At 38.2% G+C, this 17,285-nt stretch overlaps 3 protein-coding genes across 3 annotated transcripts; all 3 read left to right on the forward strand.

Annotated features, from left to right (window-relative positions):
* Positions 1-236: 236 nt before the first annotated feature.
* On the forward strand, positions 237-917 carry LOC135613965 (probable E3 ubiquitin-protein ligase RHA4A). The gene has a single exon (XM_065110960.1). The coding sequence runs from the start codon at positions 237-239 to the stop codon at positions 915-917; it is 681 nt and encodes a 226-aa protein (XP_064967032.1).
* Positions 918-7,153: 6,236 nt separating this feature from the next.
* LOC135613966 (E3 ubiquitin-protein ligase SIS3-like) lies at positions 7,154-7,888 on the forward strand. The gene has a single exon (XM_065110961.1). It carries the CDS (start codon positions 7,154-7,156, stop codon positions 7,886-7,888), a length of 735 nt encoding a protein of 244 aa, XP_064967033.1.
* A 5,863-nt stretch (positions 7,889-13,751) lies between these two features.
* Positions 13,752-14,486, forward strand: LOC135613968 (E3 ubiquitin-protein ligase SIS3-like). Its single transcript, XM_065110962.1, has one exon. It carries the CDS (start codon positions 13,752-13,754, stop codon positions 14,484-14,486), a length of 735 nt encoding a protein of 244 aa, XP_064967034.1.
* Positions 14,487-17,285: the final 2,799 nt, after the last annotated feature.

The raw sequence follows: 17,285 nt of genomic DNA on the forward strand, positions 1-17,285 counted from the left end.
CGTAGGATTTCAACACTTGTCGAATGGAACTGCTTTCGGAGTCCAACCCGCAAACTTATGTGGCAATGGAAACTACACGTCCGATTGTCTTTACGATTTGTACTCGATGAATTCGATCCCGTCTCGGATTCGCAGACCAGAATCTCTCTCTCTCTCTCTCTCTCTCTCTATATATAAAGCCACTCCATGGTAGGAATTAAGCCGAGTTCACACGGTTGAAGTGCGACAAGAAGGCGATGGCGACGATGGAGACGACTCCTCTCCATGGCCATGCCGATTGGGTTCTCAGGGCCTATCAAACTCATGGGACGCCGGCATGGGCTCCGGTGGTGATCAAACTCGGCTACACCGTGATGCACATTCTTGGAGGTCAAGTCGTGGAGGAACCGCCCCGTGCCTACCACACCTTTCTCTTCACTCTCGGCGACTTCCTCCACCAAGCGTCTCGCCGCCAGGCGATCTCGACCGTTCTCTTAACCGCCGGCGTCTATGGTTATGACATCTGCTTCGCCGGGCGGTTGGAGAGACAACTCGTTGCCTTCTGCAATTATCCAGTCGAGACGGCTTTGAACTCGGGCAACGGGTTCGACATGATCGTGGACGTACTTTTGGCCCACTTCCCGATCGATGAGGAACCTTCTTCGGACGTCGAAGGCGTCGGCGAGAACGGGAATTTCGGCGGCATCCCGGCGTCGACGGATGCGGTGAAGGAGCTGGCGGTGGTGAAGTACGAGCGTGGAGGAGATGTCAGAGAGGAGAGTTGCATCATCTGCTTCGCGGAGTTCGACGAGGGCGTGGAGGTGACGCGGATGCCATGCAAGCACGCCTTCCATGGCGGCTGTCTCACTCGATGGTTGGAGAGAAGCCATGTGTGTCCTCTCTGCAGACACGCCATACCTGCTTCTGCTGATCCCTGAAATGCTTCTCCTCTTCTTGATCTTCCCGAGATACAGAGACATCTTGGCGTTCGAGTTTTACATACATTGAGGAGGACCTTTATCACATTGTTTGAGCCGTTGACACCACTTTTAATCTTCTAGCATGATATCTAAATATTTGACAATCCGTACATTTAATCAAAATCTCCTATATAATTTAGGATACTATAAGATTAATTTTTAAAACTTTTTAATTAATTTCATCATCAAAATTTTATATTTAACATTAAAGGTCAATATTCCACGTATCAACTATTCCTAACATTTTGATTTTATTAAGATGAATTTTTTAAATAATTAAAAAATCATAAATATTTAGGAAAATAAGTAAGAAATACCATTATAATCACAAGGGAGGGGAGGATTTTTTGATTGTAAAACCTCAATGGCAAAGTTTAGATCATAAATTGACCAATAAGATTGATATATATTTTATTTTTAACTCAAAATTTTGATTTTAAATTCTTTTAGTAAGCATTCAAATTTGCAAGATATATCTTAGGTAATTTTTTATAAAATACTCATATTTTAGATATTTTCTAAATAATTATCCTCATTTTATTTTTTTTAGATATTTTCAAATCACACCTCTAGTTTAAACAGTTAAGCTTCATTGTCACTATCACCTTCACCGTCATTCTATCATGGATAAAGTCATAAATAAGATGTTTGATTTGATGTAATACTCATATATATTCGCATCTTTTGATTTTATTTATGTTTTATACAACATGTAGATGGCTTATAATAGGTTTGGTAGTCTCATTTTGGTTAGCTTTTGTGGTCATTTAGGCTTGTAAATGTAAGTTGTGTGCAATTATCATGTATAAGTAGAACTGCTTAAAAACAAACTATCCAAGTAGTCATTTTATTGATTTTCTAGCTCCAAAGAGTAGTGCCAAGTGTCAACCAACATAACACCCAGGAGCTACCTAGGTGGCACATGGGTAGATAAGCTTTTGGCGTAGTGTTCAAGGTTTTTACAATAGTGTTATGTGGGCACTTGTGAGGATTTTTACCCATGACAAACCACCTTGGACCCTTTGTCACATAACCATTGAGAGTTTGCAAAATCTATGTTTGTAATATACATCGTCTATCAAATGTTTGCTGAAATGGCTACTTATGAATTAGTTAAATGTTTTCTCTAATTTATCTTCTCTTTTATATGTCTTTAAGGGCCATAAGAGAATTTAGGTAGGGTAATATTTTAAGTATAAACATGTAAGAGGGTCACATGACTTATACAAAACCAACTAAGTCTATGACATATGGTATTAGAGTTGGATAAGTATACTTAGAAATATTTTGCATATAAATATGGGGGACTTAGCAGGGTTGCATTAATGGTAGTCAGCACGCACGACTATTTAAGAGAAACGAGCATAGAGATGTAGGGAAATGAGTCACTTAGAGGAGTGGGTATTCAAGATTAGTATTCAAAAAAATAGCCAACCCTTCACACAAGAGGTACCACAAGAACAATCGAACTAGAAAGAATGTATAGCATACAGAAGTTAGAATGGTTGACTTCGAGCTAGGACTTGACGTTAGCAACCAAACTTTATGGCGCTTAAGGCAAACATGACACTTGGTAAAGGATAAAACTACGTAAGGTCGGATGGGTTACTCAATGATCGAAAGGGTTGTGTAAAGCTCATAGAGGCGAGAGAAATTACTAACTTAAAGAAATTTATTACTTATGCAAAAGCGTAGATGATGGACTATTTGTGACTATTCTAAGGTGACCAAAACTTGGTGCTATTGAACATTGAAATTTTTTCTTAAACAAAGGAAGGAAACTTCTGTATGAAGATAAAGTATACAATAAGTTCAACATATTACTAAGTCATGAGAGGTACAATAAGGATTGAATTGGAAGAGTTCAAATCTAGCAAATGCATTCATGGGAGCTAAATAGTGCATAACTCGTTCAGCAAAGTAGAATAGTCTAAGAGGATGAAAATCTCTAAAACTTCTAAAAGAAAAGATGTAAAGAGGAAAGTTGCTCTAATATGACATATATATAGGAGGGATAAGTCTCGATTCTTCGAAAGAAGAATCATGTGCAACATACTACATATGTTGAGGAGAGATACCTCAAAGTAACAACTCCATAAAGTTTAATGAACTGAGTAAGCGATGAGGAGTTATCGTATGAGGTAATATATTGGTGGATGCATTGCGAGATCAGGTGAGAGAGAAAACGAAAACAACACTAAATGAAAGCATACTTAGAGTCGATATAAAAATTGGACTTAATGGAGAGTTGACCCACGGATGGTGGGCACGAGGGCCACCGTCAATTCAATACAAACCGATGAGTGAAATAACTTAGATGAAACTTGGTGAAGTACCTAAGCCGTATGAAAAGATTCGACATAGAAGATCGAATATGAAGTGGAGAGATGAAACTTTCCTTGAACAAAAGTTAAAAACATGAACTCTTATAGAGGCAAGAGCATAACTCAATTTATCGAGATGAAGTTGGGGTCAGAAGACCTTGGCATGGGGCAAGAGGATATGCAAGTAGATACTCTTGAAGAATATGTCATTGTATTATCATTCGAGTTTCCATGAAGGAAGTGGTATGCAATAGAGATTGTGCTGAGAACAGAAGCCTAGGATCTAAACAATGGCATACTAATTTTAACAAAGTTAGTAAACTTCAAGGGCTACTAGGCAATGGAATGCCCTAGAGCTATGGTTCTTCTAGGTGTGACTCGAGAGTAGGTAGACGAAGATCAATTTTCAAAGGAGTAAACACAATAAAAGGTGGCAAAGGCCCTCCAATGCGTTGGCAAAGGCCACACATAGAGATATTACAGTTTGAGTTTATCTCGTAAAGATCAAAATATAATAAAGATGTTGCTAAGAGGCAACATGGTACAACAGATCGTGTTAAAACAATTCAAGACAAAATGACACACATAAGAGAAGTTCCGTAAGAGATATAATCATACGGAGGTATGATTGAGAGCAATTATGAGCTCCACTTCAATGAACAGTACGACAAGAAAGGCTATGAATTCATTGAGTGAATGTCATGGTACCATAGAGGTGGGTGTTTTATGTGTGCATCGAATTTTGTATCGAATGAAAGCCTTATTCATCAACATATAAGGGTTATATACCACTGAGGAAAAATTTCGAGTGTATGTACTAGTAAGTCCCATGGGAGTTACTTGATCATACAAAGGTATGATCAGAGCAATCGGGTAGTTTGACTGCTCCAATGCTTATATTCGCTTAAGGAAGCTTAAAATACCAGAGAACAAGGCTAAGTAAGCGAATGTTGTTACCAATGAAGTAAACCAGAATATAATCGGTATAAGCCATATAACATGAAGGCAATGGCCATGCATGAGAGTTGTAGTTTAGAGGGAATTACTCAGAAAACATAAATGTGTTGAAGCAAGTGGTCAAAAGGGATGAGGAAGTGACGATAGATTTAGAGGGACAACTACACAAAATCAAGCATTGATTAGAATAGAGGTGGAGTTACAAGAGTGTCATAGTGTCGTAGGGACAAATATATCATTAGCTTAGAAAGAAATGTAGATATAAGATGACAGATAATAGGGTCATAAGTTTGACAATGAATGTCATGGTACCATATAGGCACGACTTTCATGGAGTTATCGATTCTTTGCTCTCATGAAGGGTGAGTACTTGATCATAAAAGAAGCCAAAGAAGCGAAAAATACAAAGGCAAATTCCAAGTACTGAGATAAGGCTAATAGTTAGAGACTAAAAAACTTCACAAGACCAGTGTCAACGGTCTTCTTATCTAAATAGTTGAAAGTGAGAGACTTCGGGTCGATGCAAGAGTACTCGATTAAGGAATGAAGAAGGTAATACGTGATGTTATACCTTTTCTTTTCAAAGGAATAGGCAGTAGAAATGATAGATAAGAAGGTACAATTTTAAATGTGACAAACTATTAGAGACTTGCTCTAAATCGAGGTAAAATTTTATTCTTTTCAACAAAACTTCATGCATTCCAAAAGTTTGATGGTAATAAGAAGGTAAATTGTAATAGCTAACACAATGTAAGGAATGTAAACATTTATGATGCTTCTGAAGTATGAGCAAAAAGTAAACGAATGCTAGTAACCAAATCAATATATGAAGTACAACCCTCGAGGAGGTGGGCGAAGTCAAATAACTTTTACCTTATCAACTCTTAAAAGAATAGGCGAAATTGAATTCTCTAATTTCTTATTTATCTTATAAAGAAGCTCTTTCTATGTTTAAAGATCCTTCGAATTAAGTGAAAGATAATAGTTTTTAAAATCTCACCAATGATGATTGACGTTATCGAGAGTAGACTATTAACTTCATTTCCTAATAAAATGTCAATCAAAAGCAGAAATGATACTGACCTACTTGAAAACGATAACTAAATGGAGAGGTATTGATGGATATATTTTGTGAAAGAAAGACCTCAAAAACTTTAAAGTTTATGAGGCGATGCTTATTTAAGTTCAAACAAGCATCCACCCAATTCAAGCAAACGTTTAAGAGACTAGTTCATAATAAGGAAGGACTTTTTCCTTCATCTATCTACAATAACTTATAATGATCAATATAACTTAGTCGATTCTATATTAGTGTCCGAGTCATTGGTGAGTTAAAGTAACATGGCAGATTAAAGTTCTACTACTCAATAACAACGATGGAGAGTAGTTGAGAGCCAAAAGGTGCATTGCAACTAGAGTATAAGATTAAAGATTTAACAAAAGTTAGAAGATGTAGCATCTGTAAAGACTTCCGCAAGGACGTTAAAGGAATAAGTGGGAGAGAATGTTATAGATGAAGTTGTAAATAGGGTGTTCGATATAATGCTCATACATGTCTGTGTCTTTTAGATTTGTTTATGTTTTGCATAGCATGTAAACGACTTATAGTAGGTTTGGTATGCCCATTTTGGTTGGCTTTAGTGGTCGTTTCAAGCTTGTAAATATAGATTATGGGCAATTATCGTGTAGAGATAAAATTATCCAGAAATAAACCATCCAAGTAGTCTTTTTGGGGGTTTTCTAGCCCCATAGAGTGGTGTAGAGTGTCAACTTGCATAATACTCAAGAGCTGCCTAAGTGGCATATGGTTAGATGAGTCTTTGGGATAGTATTTAGGGCTAGTTCATTACCTTATTTCGTAGTAGTATCATATGGGGACTTGTGGGGACTTTTAACTGCGACGAATCACCTTGGACCATTTGTCGAGTAACCATTCAGAGTTTGTAAAGTCTATATTTATCATTCGTATTGCCTATTAAGTGTTTATTAAAATAATTGCTCGTGAATACCAAGTTAAATAGTTTATATAACTTATCTTCTAGATCCTCAAGGGATCATAAGAAGTTTCGGAGAAGTTGACCTTTTGCGGATGGACATGCAAAAGTGCCACATGAGTTAGATAAGACTAGTTAAATTCGTGATAACTCATTGTCCACTTATTGTCATTGCTCGCCATCCACGATCGGAGAAGAAGGGAGGAGATGACGGAAATGAGTGAGAAGAAAAAGGAAGAGAGGGAGAGAGTAGGAGAGGATGAATTACTCGGAAAAGAGAGGAAAAGATGAGAGGGAAAGATCAAGCAATAGGAGAGGAGGGGGGAAGAACAGAATAATGTGATGGTGATGAAAACCAAGAGAGAGGGGCGGACGAGAAGGGGTAGTTTGAAATAAAATGAGATAATCATTTGAAAAAATAAAAAATATAAGTAATTTTTTTAAAAAAATCATCCTTATATCTTTAAATAGAATAATAAAAAATAATTCAATATATTACTATCGAGCTATATAATAAAATATTAAAATATTAAAAAATCAATTCTACATTTTGCTGTCGAGCTATATTTTGGATGTCAATTTTTGATTGGTTTTAGGGAAGAATTAATTTGGCGTCCAGTAGTGAATGGCTTTCAACACGGAAGAGGAAAGAGTTGACTTTCTTAGAGATGACGTCATAAAACCCTTTAATTTCTAAATAAATCTTCACGAATAATCCATCAAGAAAGAAGCAAGTTCGTTCTTCCGTAGGATTTCAACACGTGTCGAACGGAACTGCTTTCGGAGTCCAACCCGCAAACTTATGTGGCAACGGAAACTACGCGTCGGATTGTATTTAGGATTTGTACTCGATGAATTCGATCCCGTCTCGGATTCGGAGACCAGAATCTCTCTCTCTCTCTCTATATAAAGCCGCTCCATGGTAGGAATTAAGCCGAGTTCATTCACACGGTTGAAGTGCGACAAGAAGGCGATGGCGACGATGGAGACGACTCCTGTCCATGGCCATGCCGATTGGGTTCTCAGGGCCTATCCAACTGAGGGGACGCCGGCATCGGCTCCGGTGGTGATCAAACTCGGCTATACCGTGATGCACATTGTGGAAGGTCGAGTCGTGGAGGAACCGCCCCGTGCCTACCACACCTTTGTCTTCACTCTCGGCGACTTCCTCCACCAAACATCTCGCCGCCGGGCGATCTCGACCGTTCTCTTACGCGCCGGCGTCTATGGTTATGACATCTGCTTCGCCGGGTGGATGGAGAGACAACTCGTTGCCTTCTGCAATGATCCAGTCGAGGCGGCTTTCAACTCGGGCAACGGGATCGAGATGATCGTGGATGTACCTTTGGCCCACTTCCCGAGCGATGAGGAAACTTCTTCGGACGTCGAAGGCGTCGGCGAGGACGGGGATTTCGGCGGCATCCCGGCGTCGACGGACGCGGTGAAGGAGCTGGCGGTGGTGAAGTACGAGCGTGGAGGAGATGTCAGAGAGGAGAGTTGCATCATCTGCTTCGAGGAGTTCGACGAGGGCGTGGAGGTGACGCGGATGCCATGCAAGCACGCCTTCCATGGCGGCTGTCTCACTCGATGGTTGGAGAGCAGCCATGTGTGTCCTCTCTGCAGACACGCCATACCTGCTTCTGCTGATCCCTGAAATGCTTCTCCTCTTCTTGATATCCCCGAGATTCAGAGACATCTTCTGTTTCCTGCTTCTGGACTGCATATTGCTACAGATGAAGAGAAAATAAGTGCCAGCGGATGCAGTCGATTCAAAAGGTAGATAATGGCGTTCGTGTTGTAAATACATTGATGAGGACACGAAAGAAGTTTTTGTGTGGATTGTAAATGAAGTATGTAATGAATTGCCTTTCTTAGGCAAATAAAACGCTATACAATCCCATCTGGTGATCTTTCTTGTTTCGCTCTGCTACTCTGTTTGTTTTGTGCTTGTCAGAGCTCTCAGTTTGTGGCAGAGATATCTCTGTTCTATGCTTACTGCAAGCATCCTCTGTTTATGGCAGATCAAACAATTATAGTTATGTGCCGTTCAATTTCGATTGGGAGTGAGCAAGAGAGTAATTATGGGTCCAATTTCAACCTATTTTGACCCAATTCAGTAACTTGACATTGCTCGAATTTAGGATAATTGAACCCTAATTTAACTTCAAGAAAGATTTCAAAATAACATTCATTTTTTTGGATATAGCACTGAGTCTTTCGGAAAGTCATTTATTCTTCCGGTGTATTAGCATTCTTTTGGCATCTCAGTTGATCCTATAGTATATCATTGTATCTTTCGATATCTTAATTTATCCTTCTTCAACATTTGATATGATGTTCGATTTTTCAGCATAACATCAAGAACCTTTATCACAAGCCCTTGATACTACTTTTAATCTGACATGTAAACCATTCACAATCCATATCTTTAGTCAAAATACCCCTCTATAATTTAGTTTACTATAAGATTAATTTTTAAAACTTTTTAATTAATTTCATCATCAAAATTTTATATTTAACATTAAAGGTCAATATTCCACGCATCAACTATTACCAATATTTTTTATTTTATTAAGATGATTTTTTTTAAATAATTAAAAATAATAAATATTTAGGAAAATATGTAAGAAATACCATAATAATCACAAGGGAGGGGAGGATTTGATCTTGGCAGTTATTTGATTGCAACACCTCAATGGGAAAGTTTAGATCATAAATTAACCAATAAGATTGATATATATTTTATTTTTAACTTAAAATTTTGATTTTAAATTCTTTTAGGCAATTTTTTTATAAAATACTCATATTTTAGATATTTTCTAAACAGTTACACTCATTTTATTTTTTTAGATATTTTTAAACCACACCTCTAGTTTAAAAAATATCAAAACTATTTTTAAACAGTTATGCTTCATTGTTGTTATCACCTTCATCGTCGCTCTATCACAAATAAAGTCATAAATAAGGTGTTTGATGTGTAATAACACTCATATATGCTCATATCTTTTGATTTTATTCATGTTTTATACAGTACATGACTTATAATAGGTTTAGTAGCCTTATTTTAGTTAGCTTTGTGGCAATTTTAGGCTTGTAAATATAAGTTGTGTGCAGTTTTCACGTATAGGTAAAACCGCCCAGAAATAAACTATCTAAGTTGTTATTTTATGGATTTTCTATCTCCATAGAGTAGTGCGAAGTATCAGCCAGCATAACACCAAAGAGCTACTTAGGTGGCACATGGCTAGATAGACTTTTGGGGTAGTGTTAAAGACTAGTTTGCTATCTTATTCTACCATAGTGTTATGTGGGCACTTGTGAGGATTTTTACCCACGACAAACCACCTTGGACCTTTTGTCATATGACCGTTCATAGTTTGCAAAATTTATGTTTGTAATATACATCGTCTATCAAATATTTGCTGAAATGGCTACATGTGAATCACAAGTTAAATACTTTTTTTATCTGTTTTCTTTTTTGTATGTCTTTAAGGGCCATAAGAGGATTCAGATAAGTTGATTTTTTATAGATAAACATTTAAGGGTGTCATATGACTTATGCAAAATCAACTATATCTATGAAAGATGGTATTAGAGTTGGACAAGTATAATTAGAAATATTTTACATGTAAACGTTGGGGACTTAGCGGGGTTGCATTAAGGGTAGTCAACACACGCGACTATTTAAGGGAAATGAGCATAGAGATGTAGGGAAAGGAGTCATTTAAAGGAGTGGGCATTCAAGATTAGCATTAAAAAAAATAGCTAATCCTTCACATAAGAGGCACCATAAGGACAAGCAAACTAGAAATAATGTATGGCATACAGAGGTTAAGATGGCTGACTTCGAGTTATGACTCGACGTTGGCAACTAAACTTTATGGCGCTTAAGACATATAGGGCACTTGGCAAAGGATAAAACTATGCAAGATGGGATGAATTGCTCAATGATCGAAAGGGTTGTGCAAAACTAACAAAGGTGAGAGAAATTACTAAAAAAATTTAGTACTTATGCAAGGGCTTGCATATAGACGATGGACTATTCGTAACTATCCCAAGGTGACCAAAACTCGGTACTATGGAGTATTGAATTTTTTTCTTCAGCATAAAAAGGATACATCCGTATTAAGCCAAAGTATATAATAAGTTTAGCATGTTGCTAAGTCGTGAGGAGAAAAACAAAGTTTGAATTGGTAAAGAGTCACAATCTAGCAAATACATTCATGGGGGCTGAATAGTGCATAGCTCGTTCAGCAAAGTAGAGTAGTTTAAGAGGATGATAATCTTTAAAACTTCTAAAAGGAAAGATGTAAAGAGAAAAGTTGCTCTAATAGGACAGATATTTAGGAGGGATAAGTCTCGATTTTTCAAAGGAAGAATCATGTGCAACATATTACATATGTTGAGGAGAGATACCTCAAAATAACAACTCCATAAAGTTTAATGAACTGAGTGAGCGACGAGGAGTTATCACATGAGGTAATATATTGGTGGATGCATTACGAGATCAAGTGGGGGAGAAAACTAAAGCAGCACTAAATGAAAGTATGCTTAGAGTCGATGTAAAGATTGGACTTAACGAAGAGTTGACCCATAGATGGTGGGCACAAGGGCTACCATTAATTCAATATAAACCGATGAGCGAAACAACTTAGATGAAATTTAGTGAAATATCTAAGCCACATGAAAGGAGTCGACATAGAAGATAGAATATGAAGTGGAGATATGAAGCTTTACTTGAACAAAAGTCAAGGACATGAACTTTTATAGAGGCAAGAGCATAACTCAATTTGCCGAGGTAAAGTTGGGGTCAAAAGGCCAAGGATTTTATGGAATTATCAATTCTTTGCTCTCATATAGGGAGAGCACTTAGTTATGAAAGAGGCCAAGGATGCAAAGAATATAAAGGCAAACTCTAAGTACTGAGATAAGACTAAGAGCCGGAGACCTAAGAACTTTATAAGACCAGCGGAAACGGGCATCTTATCTAAATAGTTAAAAGTGAGGGACTTCGGGTCGATGCAAAAGTCATCGACTAATGAATGAAGAAGGTAGTATGTGGTTTTATACATTTTCTATTCAAAGGAGTAGGCAGTAGAAATGATAGAAAAGAAGGTATAATTTTAGATGTGATAAACTATTAGATACTTGCTCCAAGTCGAGGCAAAATTTTATTCTTTTAAATAAAACTTCATGCATTCTAAAAGTTTGATGGCAATTAGAAGGCAAATTATAATAGCTAACATATGTTAGGACCGGAGCGACACTAAGAGGGGGGGGGGCGTGAATTAGTGCAGCGGTAAAGTACGATAAACTTTCGACGATTTAAACACTTTCGGAAACTTCGTACGATAAAAGCAGCATTTCGTTTGAAACTATTTCGATTGCATTTTAACTTGAAGGCATATGTAAGAAGGAGACAAAGAAGTAGGGCATCAAAGTGAAGATGGTTTGCAGTAATATAAATGACAATAAGATAAACCCAAACTGATTTATAGTGGTTCGGTCATACGACCTACATCCACTTGCAATGCCTTCTTCGATGAGGCTCCCAACTTCCACTAGCAAATCACTTTGAAGGGGAAGGACAAATACCCCTCTTACAACCTTTTACAAATGGTTTACTCTCTTACAAATTTTTCAAAGAGAAAGAGGGAGGTGAACACTTAAGCTATTGAAAACAAGACTTTTGCTAAAGCTTTCTCAAATTTTAACTTCCCAAAGGTTGTATTCTCAGCTAAGAATTGAGGAGTATTTATAGGCCCCAAGAGGATTCAAATTTAGGCTCCAAATTTTAAATTTTCTTGGGTTTTCGAGGCTGGCGGTGCCATCGCCTATCAGTGTCTGACACTGACAGTGTGCTAGCGGTGCCACCGCCTAGTCCGGCGGTGCCACCGCCGGACCTCTCGGGTGCTGGGCGGTGCCATCGCTCGGTTCTCGGGTTCTAGGCGGTGCTACCGCCTACACTATTTCAGCTCACTGGTTGGGCTCCAAACTTGGCCCAAACCAGTCCGAACTTGGGACCAATTGGCCCCTACTTGGGTTATAGAATTAACACCTAATCCTAACCCTAATTAATGTGCGAACTACAGATTTAAAGACATTTCCTAAGCTATTACAAAGTTTGCAAGTCAAGACTTCTTCCGGCGAACTTCCAGCGGTCTTCCGATAAACTCTCGGAAACCATTCTACGGACTCCCGATAAGCTCTTAGACTTCACGATTTGATTTTGGCGAGTTCCAACGAGCTTCTTCGGCAAGCTCCGATCTTTCTCGGCGAGCTCCGCGAACTTCCAACGAACCTTCCGACGAGCTTCCAAAAAACCCTTCGGCAAGCTCCCTACTCATTCTCGGTTAGTTCCGGTAGCATTCCCGATGAACCTTCAAACTTCCGTCGAACTCTCGAACTCGCAACGAATCCTTCGCGCTTGACTCCGACACTTTGTTTCGCTTTATGTCTTCGTCGTTATCGTAGTTAAACCTGCACACACAAGCCAAAACTCTATACCGATCTAGATAATTATTATAATGCAAATTGACATTCTGTTGCCCGGCACGTCATTGGTTGGCGCTTCGTCCGATTCTTCAACGCATCGTCCTCTCTTGCGGCTTGTTGCCCAATTGGTGGTTGACCTCCACAACCCCGATATCCTTAGCGCAATTCCGCTCTTGGCCCGATGCTCGACGTCCGAAGCCTTCTGCCATCTAATATCCTGACGTGATCTCCTCCGGCGCAACGTCAATTCCTCCTACATCAATTGTCTAATCCTGATCGAGTATACCTGCATCACTCAAAATACAGTTAAACATCTAAACACAATCAATTAGTTTCATGATCAAAATCTAAGATTTAACAACATAATGCAAAGAGTACAAACACTTATGGTTCTTCGAATGCGTGAGCATAACCAAACCAATATATGAAGTATAACTCTTGAGAATGTGGGAGAAGTAAAATAACTTTTACCTTATTAACTCTTAAAATATATAATTAAAATTTGATAATCATTTCAAAAAATTAAAATATAAGTATTTAAAAAATCATCCTTATATATTTAAATAAATTAATAAAAATATTAAAAAAATTAATTCAATATATTACTATCGAGCTATATAATAAAATATTAAAATATTAAAAAATTAATTCTACATTTTGCTGTCGAGCTATATTTTGGATGTCATGATTGGTTTTCGGGAGGAATTAATTTGGCGTCTAGTAGTGAATGGCTTCCGTCAACACGGAGGAGCAGGAAAGAGTTGACTTAATAGAGATGACGTCATAAAAGCTTTCGATTTCCAATTAAATCTTCACTAATAATCCATCAAGAACGAAGCAAGTTCGTTCTTCCGTAGGATTTCAACACGTGTCGAATGGAACTGCTTTCGGAGTCCAACCCGCAAACTTATGTGGCAATGGAAACTACGCGTCCGATTGTCTTTACGATTTGTACTCGATGAATTCGATCCCGTCTCGGATTCGGAGACCAGAATCTCTCTCTCTCTATATAAAGCCGCTCCATGGTAGGAATTAAGCCGAGTTCATTCACACGGTTGAAGTGCGACAAGAAGGCGATGGCGACGATGGAGACGACTCCTGTCCATGGCCACGCCGATTGGGTTCTCAGGGCCTATCCAACTCAGGGGACGCCGGCATCGGCTCCGGTGGTGATCAAACTCGGCTATACCGTGATGCACATTGTTGAAGGTCGAGTCGTGGAGGAACCGCCCCGTGCCTACCACACCTTTGTCTTCACTCTCGGCGACTTCCTCCACCAAACATCTCGCCGCCGGGCGATCTCGACCGTTCTCTTACGCGCCGGCGTCTATGGTTATGACATCTGCTTCGCCGGGTGGATGGAGAGACAACTCGTTGCCTTCTGCAATGATCCAGTCGAGGCGGCTTTCAACTCGGGCAACGGGATCGAGATGATCGTGGATGTACCTTTGGCCCACTTCCCGAGCGATGAGGAAACTTCTTCGGACGTCGAAGGCGTCGGCGAGGACGGGGATTTCGGCGGCATCCCGGCGTCGACGGACGCGGTGAAGGAGCTGGCGGTGGTGAAGTACGAGCGTGGAGGAGATGTCAGAGAGGAGAGTTGCATCATCTGCTTCGAGGAGTTCGACGAGGGCGTGGAGGTGACGCGGATGCCATGCAAGCACGCCTTCCATGGCGGCTGTCTCACTCGATGGTTGGAGAGCAGCCATGTGTGTCCTCTCTGCAGACACGCCATACCAGCTTCTGCTGATCCCTGAAATGCTTCTCCTCTTCTTGATCTCCCCGAGATTCAGAGACATCTTCTGTTTCCTGCTTCTGGACTGCATATTGCTACAGATGAAGAGAAAATAAGTGCCAGCGGATGCAGTCGATTCAAAAGGTAGATAATGGCGTTCGTGTTGTAAATACATTGATGAGGACATGAAAGAAGTTTTTGTGTGGATTGTAAATGAAGTATGTAATGAATTGCCTTTCTTAGGCAAATAAAACGCTATACAATCCCATCTGGTGATCTTTCTTGTTTCGCTCTGCTACTCTGTTTGTTTTGTGCTTGTCAGAGCTCTCAGTTTGTGGCAGAGATATCTCTGTTCTATGCTTACTGCAAGCATCCTCTGTTTATGGCAGATCAAACAATTATAGTTATGTGCCGTTCAATTTCGATTGGGAGTGAGCAAGAGAGTAATTATGGGTCCAATTTCAACCTATTTTGACCCAATTCAGTAACTTGACATTGCTCGAATTTAGGATAATTGAACCCTAATTTAACTTCAAGAAAGATTTCAAAATAACATTCATTTTTTTTGGATATAGCACTGAGTCTTTCGGAAAGTCATTTATTCTTCCGGTGTATTAGCATTCTTTTGGCATCTCAGTTGATCCTATAGTATATCATTGTATCTTTCGATATCTTAATTTATCCTTCTTCAACATTTGATATGATGTTCGATTTTTCAGCATAACATCAAGAACCTTTATCACAAGTCCTTAATACCACTTTTAATCTGACATCTAAACCTTTCACAATCAATATCTTTAGTCAAAATACCCCTATATAATTTAGTTTATTATAAGATTAATTTTTAAAACTTTTAATTAATTTTATCATCAAAATTTTATATTTGACATTAAAGGTCAATATTCCGTGTATCAACTATTACCAACATTTTGATTTTATTAAGATGAATTTTTTAAATAATTAAAAAATCATTAATATTTAGGAAAATATGTAAGAAATACCATACTAATCACAAGCGTGGGGAGGATTTGATCTTCGCAGTTATTTAATTGCAACACCTTGTAAAGTTTGGATCATAAATTGACCAGTAAGATTGATATTTATTTTATTTTTAACTTAAAATTTTGATTTTAAATTCTTTTAGTAAGCTTTCAAATTTGCAAGATATATCTTAGGTAATTTTTTATAAAATAACTCATATTTTATTATTTTTATCTGTTTTCTTTTTTATATGTCTTTAAGGGCTATAAGAGGATTCAAATAAGTTGATTTTTTAACTAGCTATAACTATGAAAGATGATATTAGAGCTGGACAAGTATAATTAGAAACATTTTGCATATAAACGTGGGGGACTTTGCGAGGTTATATTAAGGGTAGTCAGCACGCACAACTATTTAAAGGAAATGAGCATAGAGATGTAGGGAAAGGAGTCACTTAGAGGAGTAGACATTCAAAATTAACATTCAAAAAAATAGCTAATCCTACACATAAGAGACACCATAAGAACAAGCGAACTAGAAAGAATATATAGCATATAGAGGTTAAGATGACTAACTTTAAGTTACGACTCGACGTTGGCAACTAAACTTTTTGGTACTAAAGGCAAATAGGGCACTTGGTAAAGGATAAGACTATGTAAGGTGAGATGGATTGTTCAATGATCGAAAGGGTTGTACAAAGCACATAAAGGTGAGAGAAATTACTAAAAAAATTTAATACTTATACAAGGGCTTGCATATAGATGATGGACTACTCGTAACTATCCTTTGGTGACCAAAACTCGGTCCTATGGAGCATTAAATTTTTTTTCTTCAGCATAGGAAGGATACATCCGTATGAAGCTAATTTAGCATGTTACTCAGTCATGAGGGGCACAACAAAGGTTGAATTGGTAATGAGTCACAATCTAGCAAATGCATTCATGGGGGATGAATAGTGCATAGCTCGTTCAGCAAAATAGAGTAGTTTAAGAGGATGACAGTCTCTAAAACATCGAAAAGGAAAGATGTAAAGAAAAAAGTTGCTCTAATATGATAGATATTTAGGAGGGATAAGTTTCGATTTTCTAAAGGAAAAATCATGTATAACATATTACATATATTGAGGAGAGATATCTCAAAATAACAACTCATAAAGTTTAATGAACTGAGAGAGCGACGAGGAGTTATCACATGAGGTAATATATTGGTGGATGCATTGCGAGATCAGATGGGAAGAAAACTAAAGCAGCACTAAATGAAAGCATACTTAGAGTCAATGTAAAAATTAGACTTAACGAAGAGTTGACCCATAGATGGTGGGCACAAGGGCCACCATTAATTCAATATAAACTGATGAGCGAAACAACTTAGATGAAATTTGATGAAGTGTCCAAGCCGCATGAAAGGAGTTGACATAGAAGATAAAATGTGAAGTGGAGATATGAAGCTTTCCTTGAACAAAAGTTAAGAATAAAAACTCTTATAAAGGCAAGAGCATAACTCAATTTGCCGAGGTAAAGTTGGGGTCAAAAGGCCTTAGCATGAGGCAAGAGAATATGGAAGAAGATACTCTTAAAAAATATGTTGTATTACAATTTGAGTTTCTATGAAGGAAGTGGTGCACAATAAAGATTGTGCTGAGGGTAAAAGCCTGGGATCCAAACAATGACATACTAATTTTAATAAAGTTAGTCGACTTCAAGGGCTACTAGGTAATTGAATGCCCTAGAGCTATGTTTCATCTAGGTGTGACTCGAGAGCAGATGGAAGAAGATCAATTGTCAAATGAGTGAACATAATAAAAGATGGCAAAGGTAATATATTGGCAAAGGCCACACAT

The sequence above is a fragment of the Musa acuminata genome, chromosome BXJ2-6 (assembly GCF_036884655.1).
Source record: "Musa acuminata AAA Group cultivar baxijiao chromosome BXJ2-6, Cavendish_Baxijiao_AAA, whole genome shotgun sequence".
In the NCBI taxonomy this organism is placed as follows: Eukaryota; Viridiplantae; Streptophyta; class Magnoliopsida; order Zingiberales; family Musaceae; genus Musa; species Musa acuminata.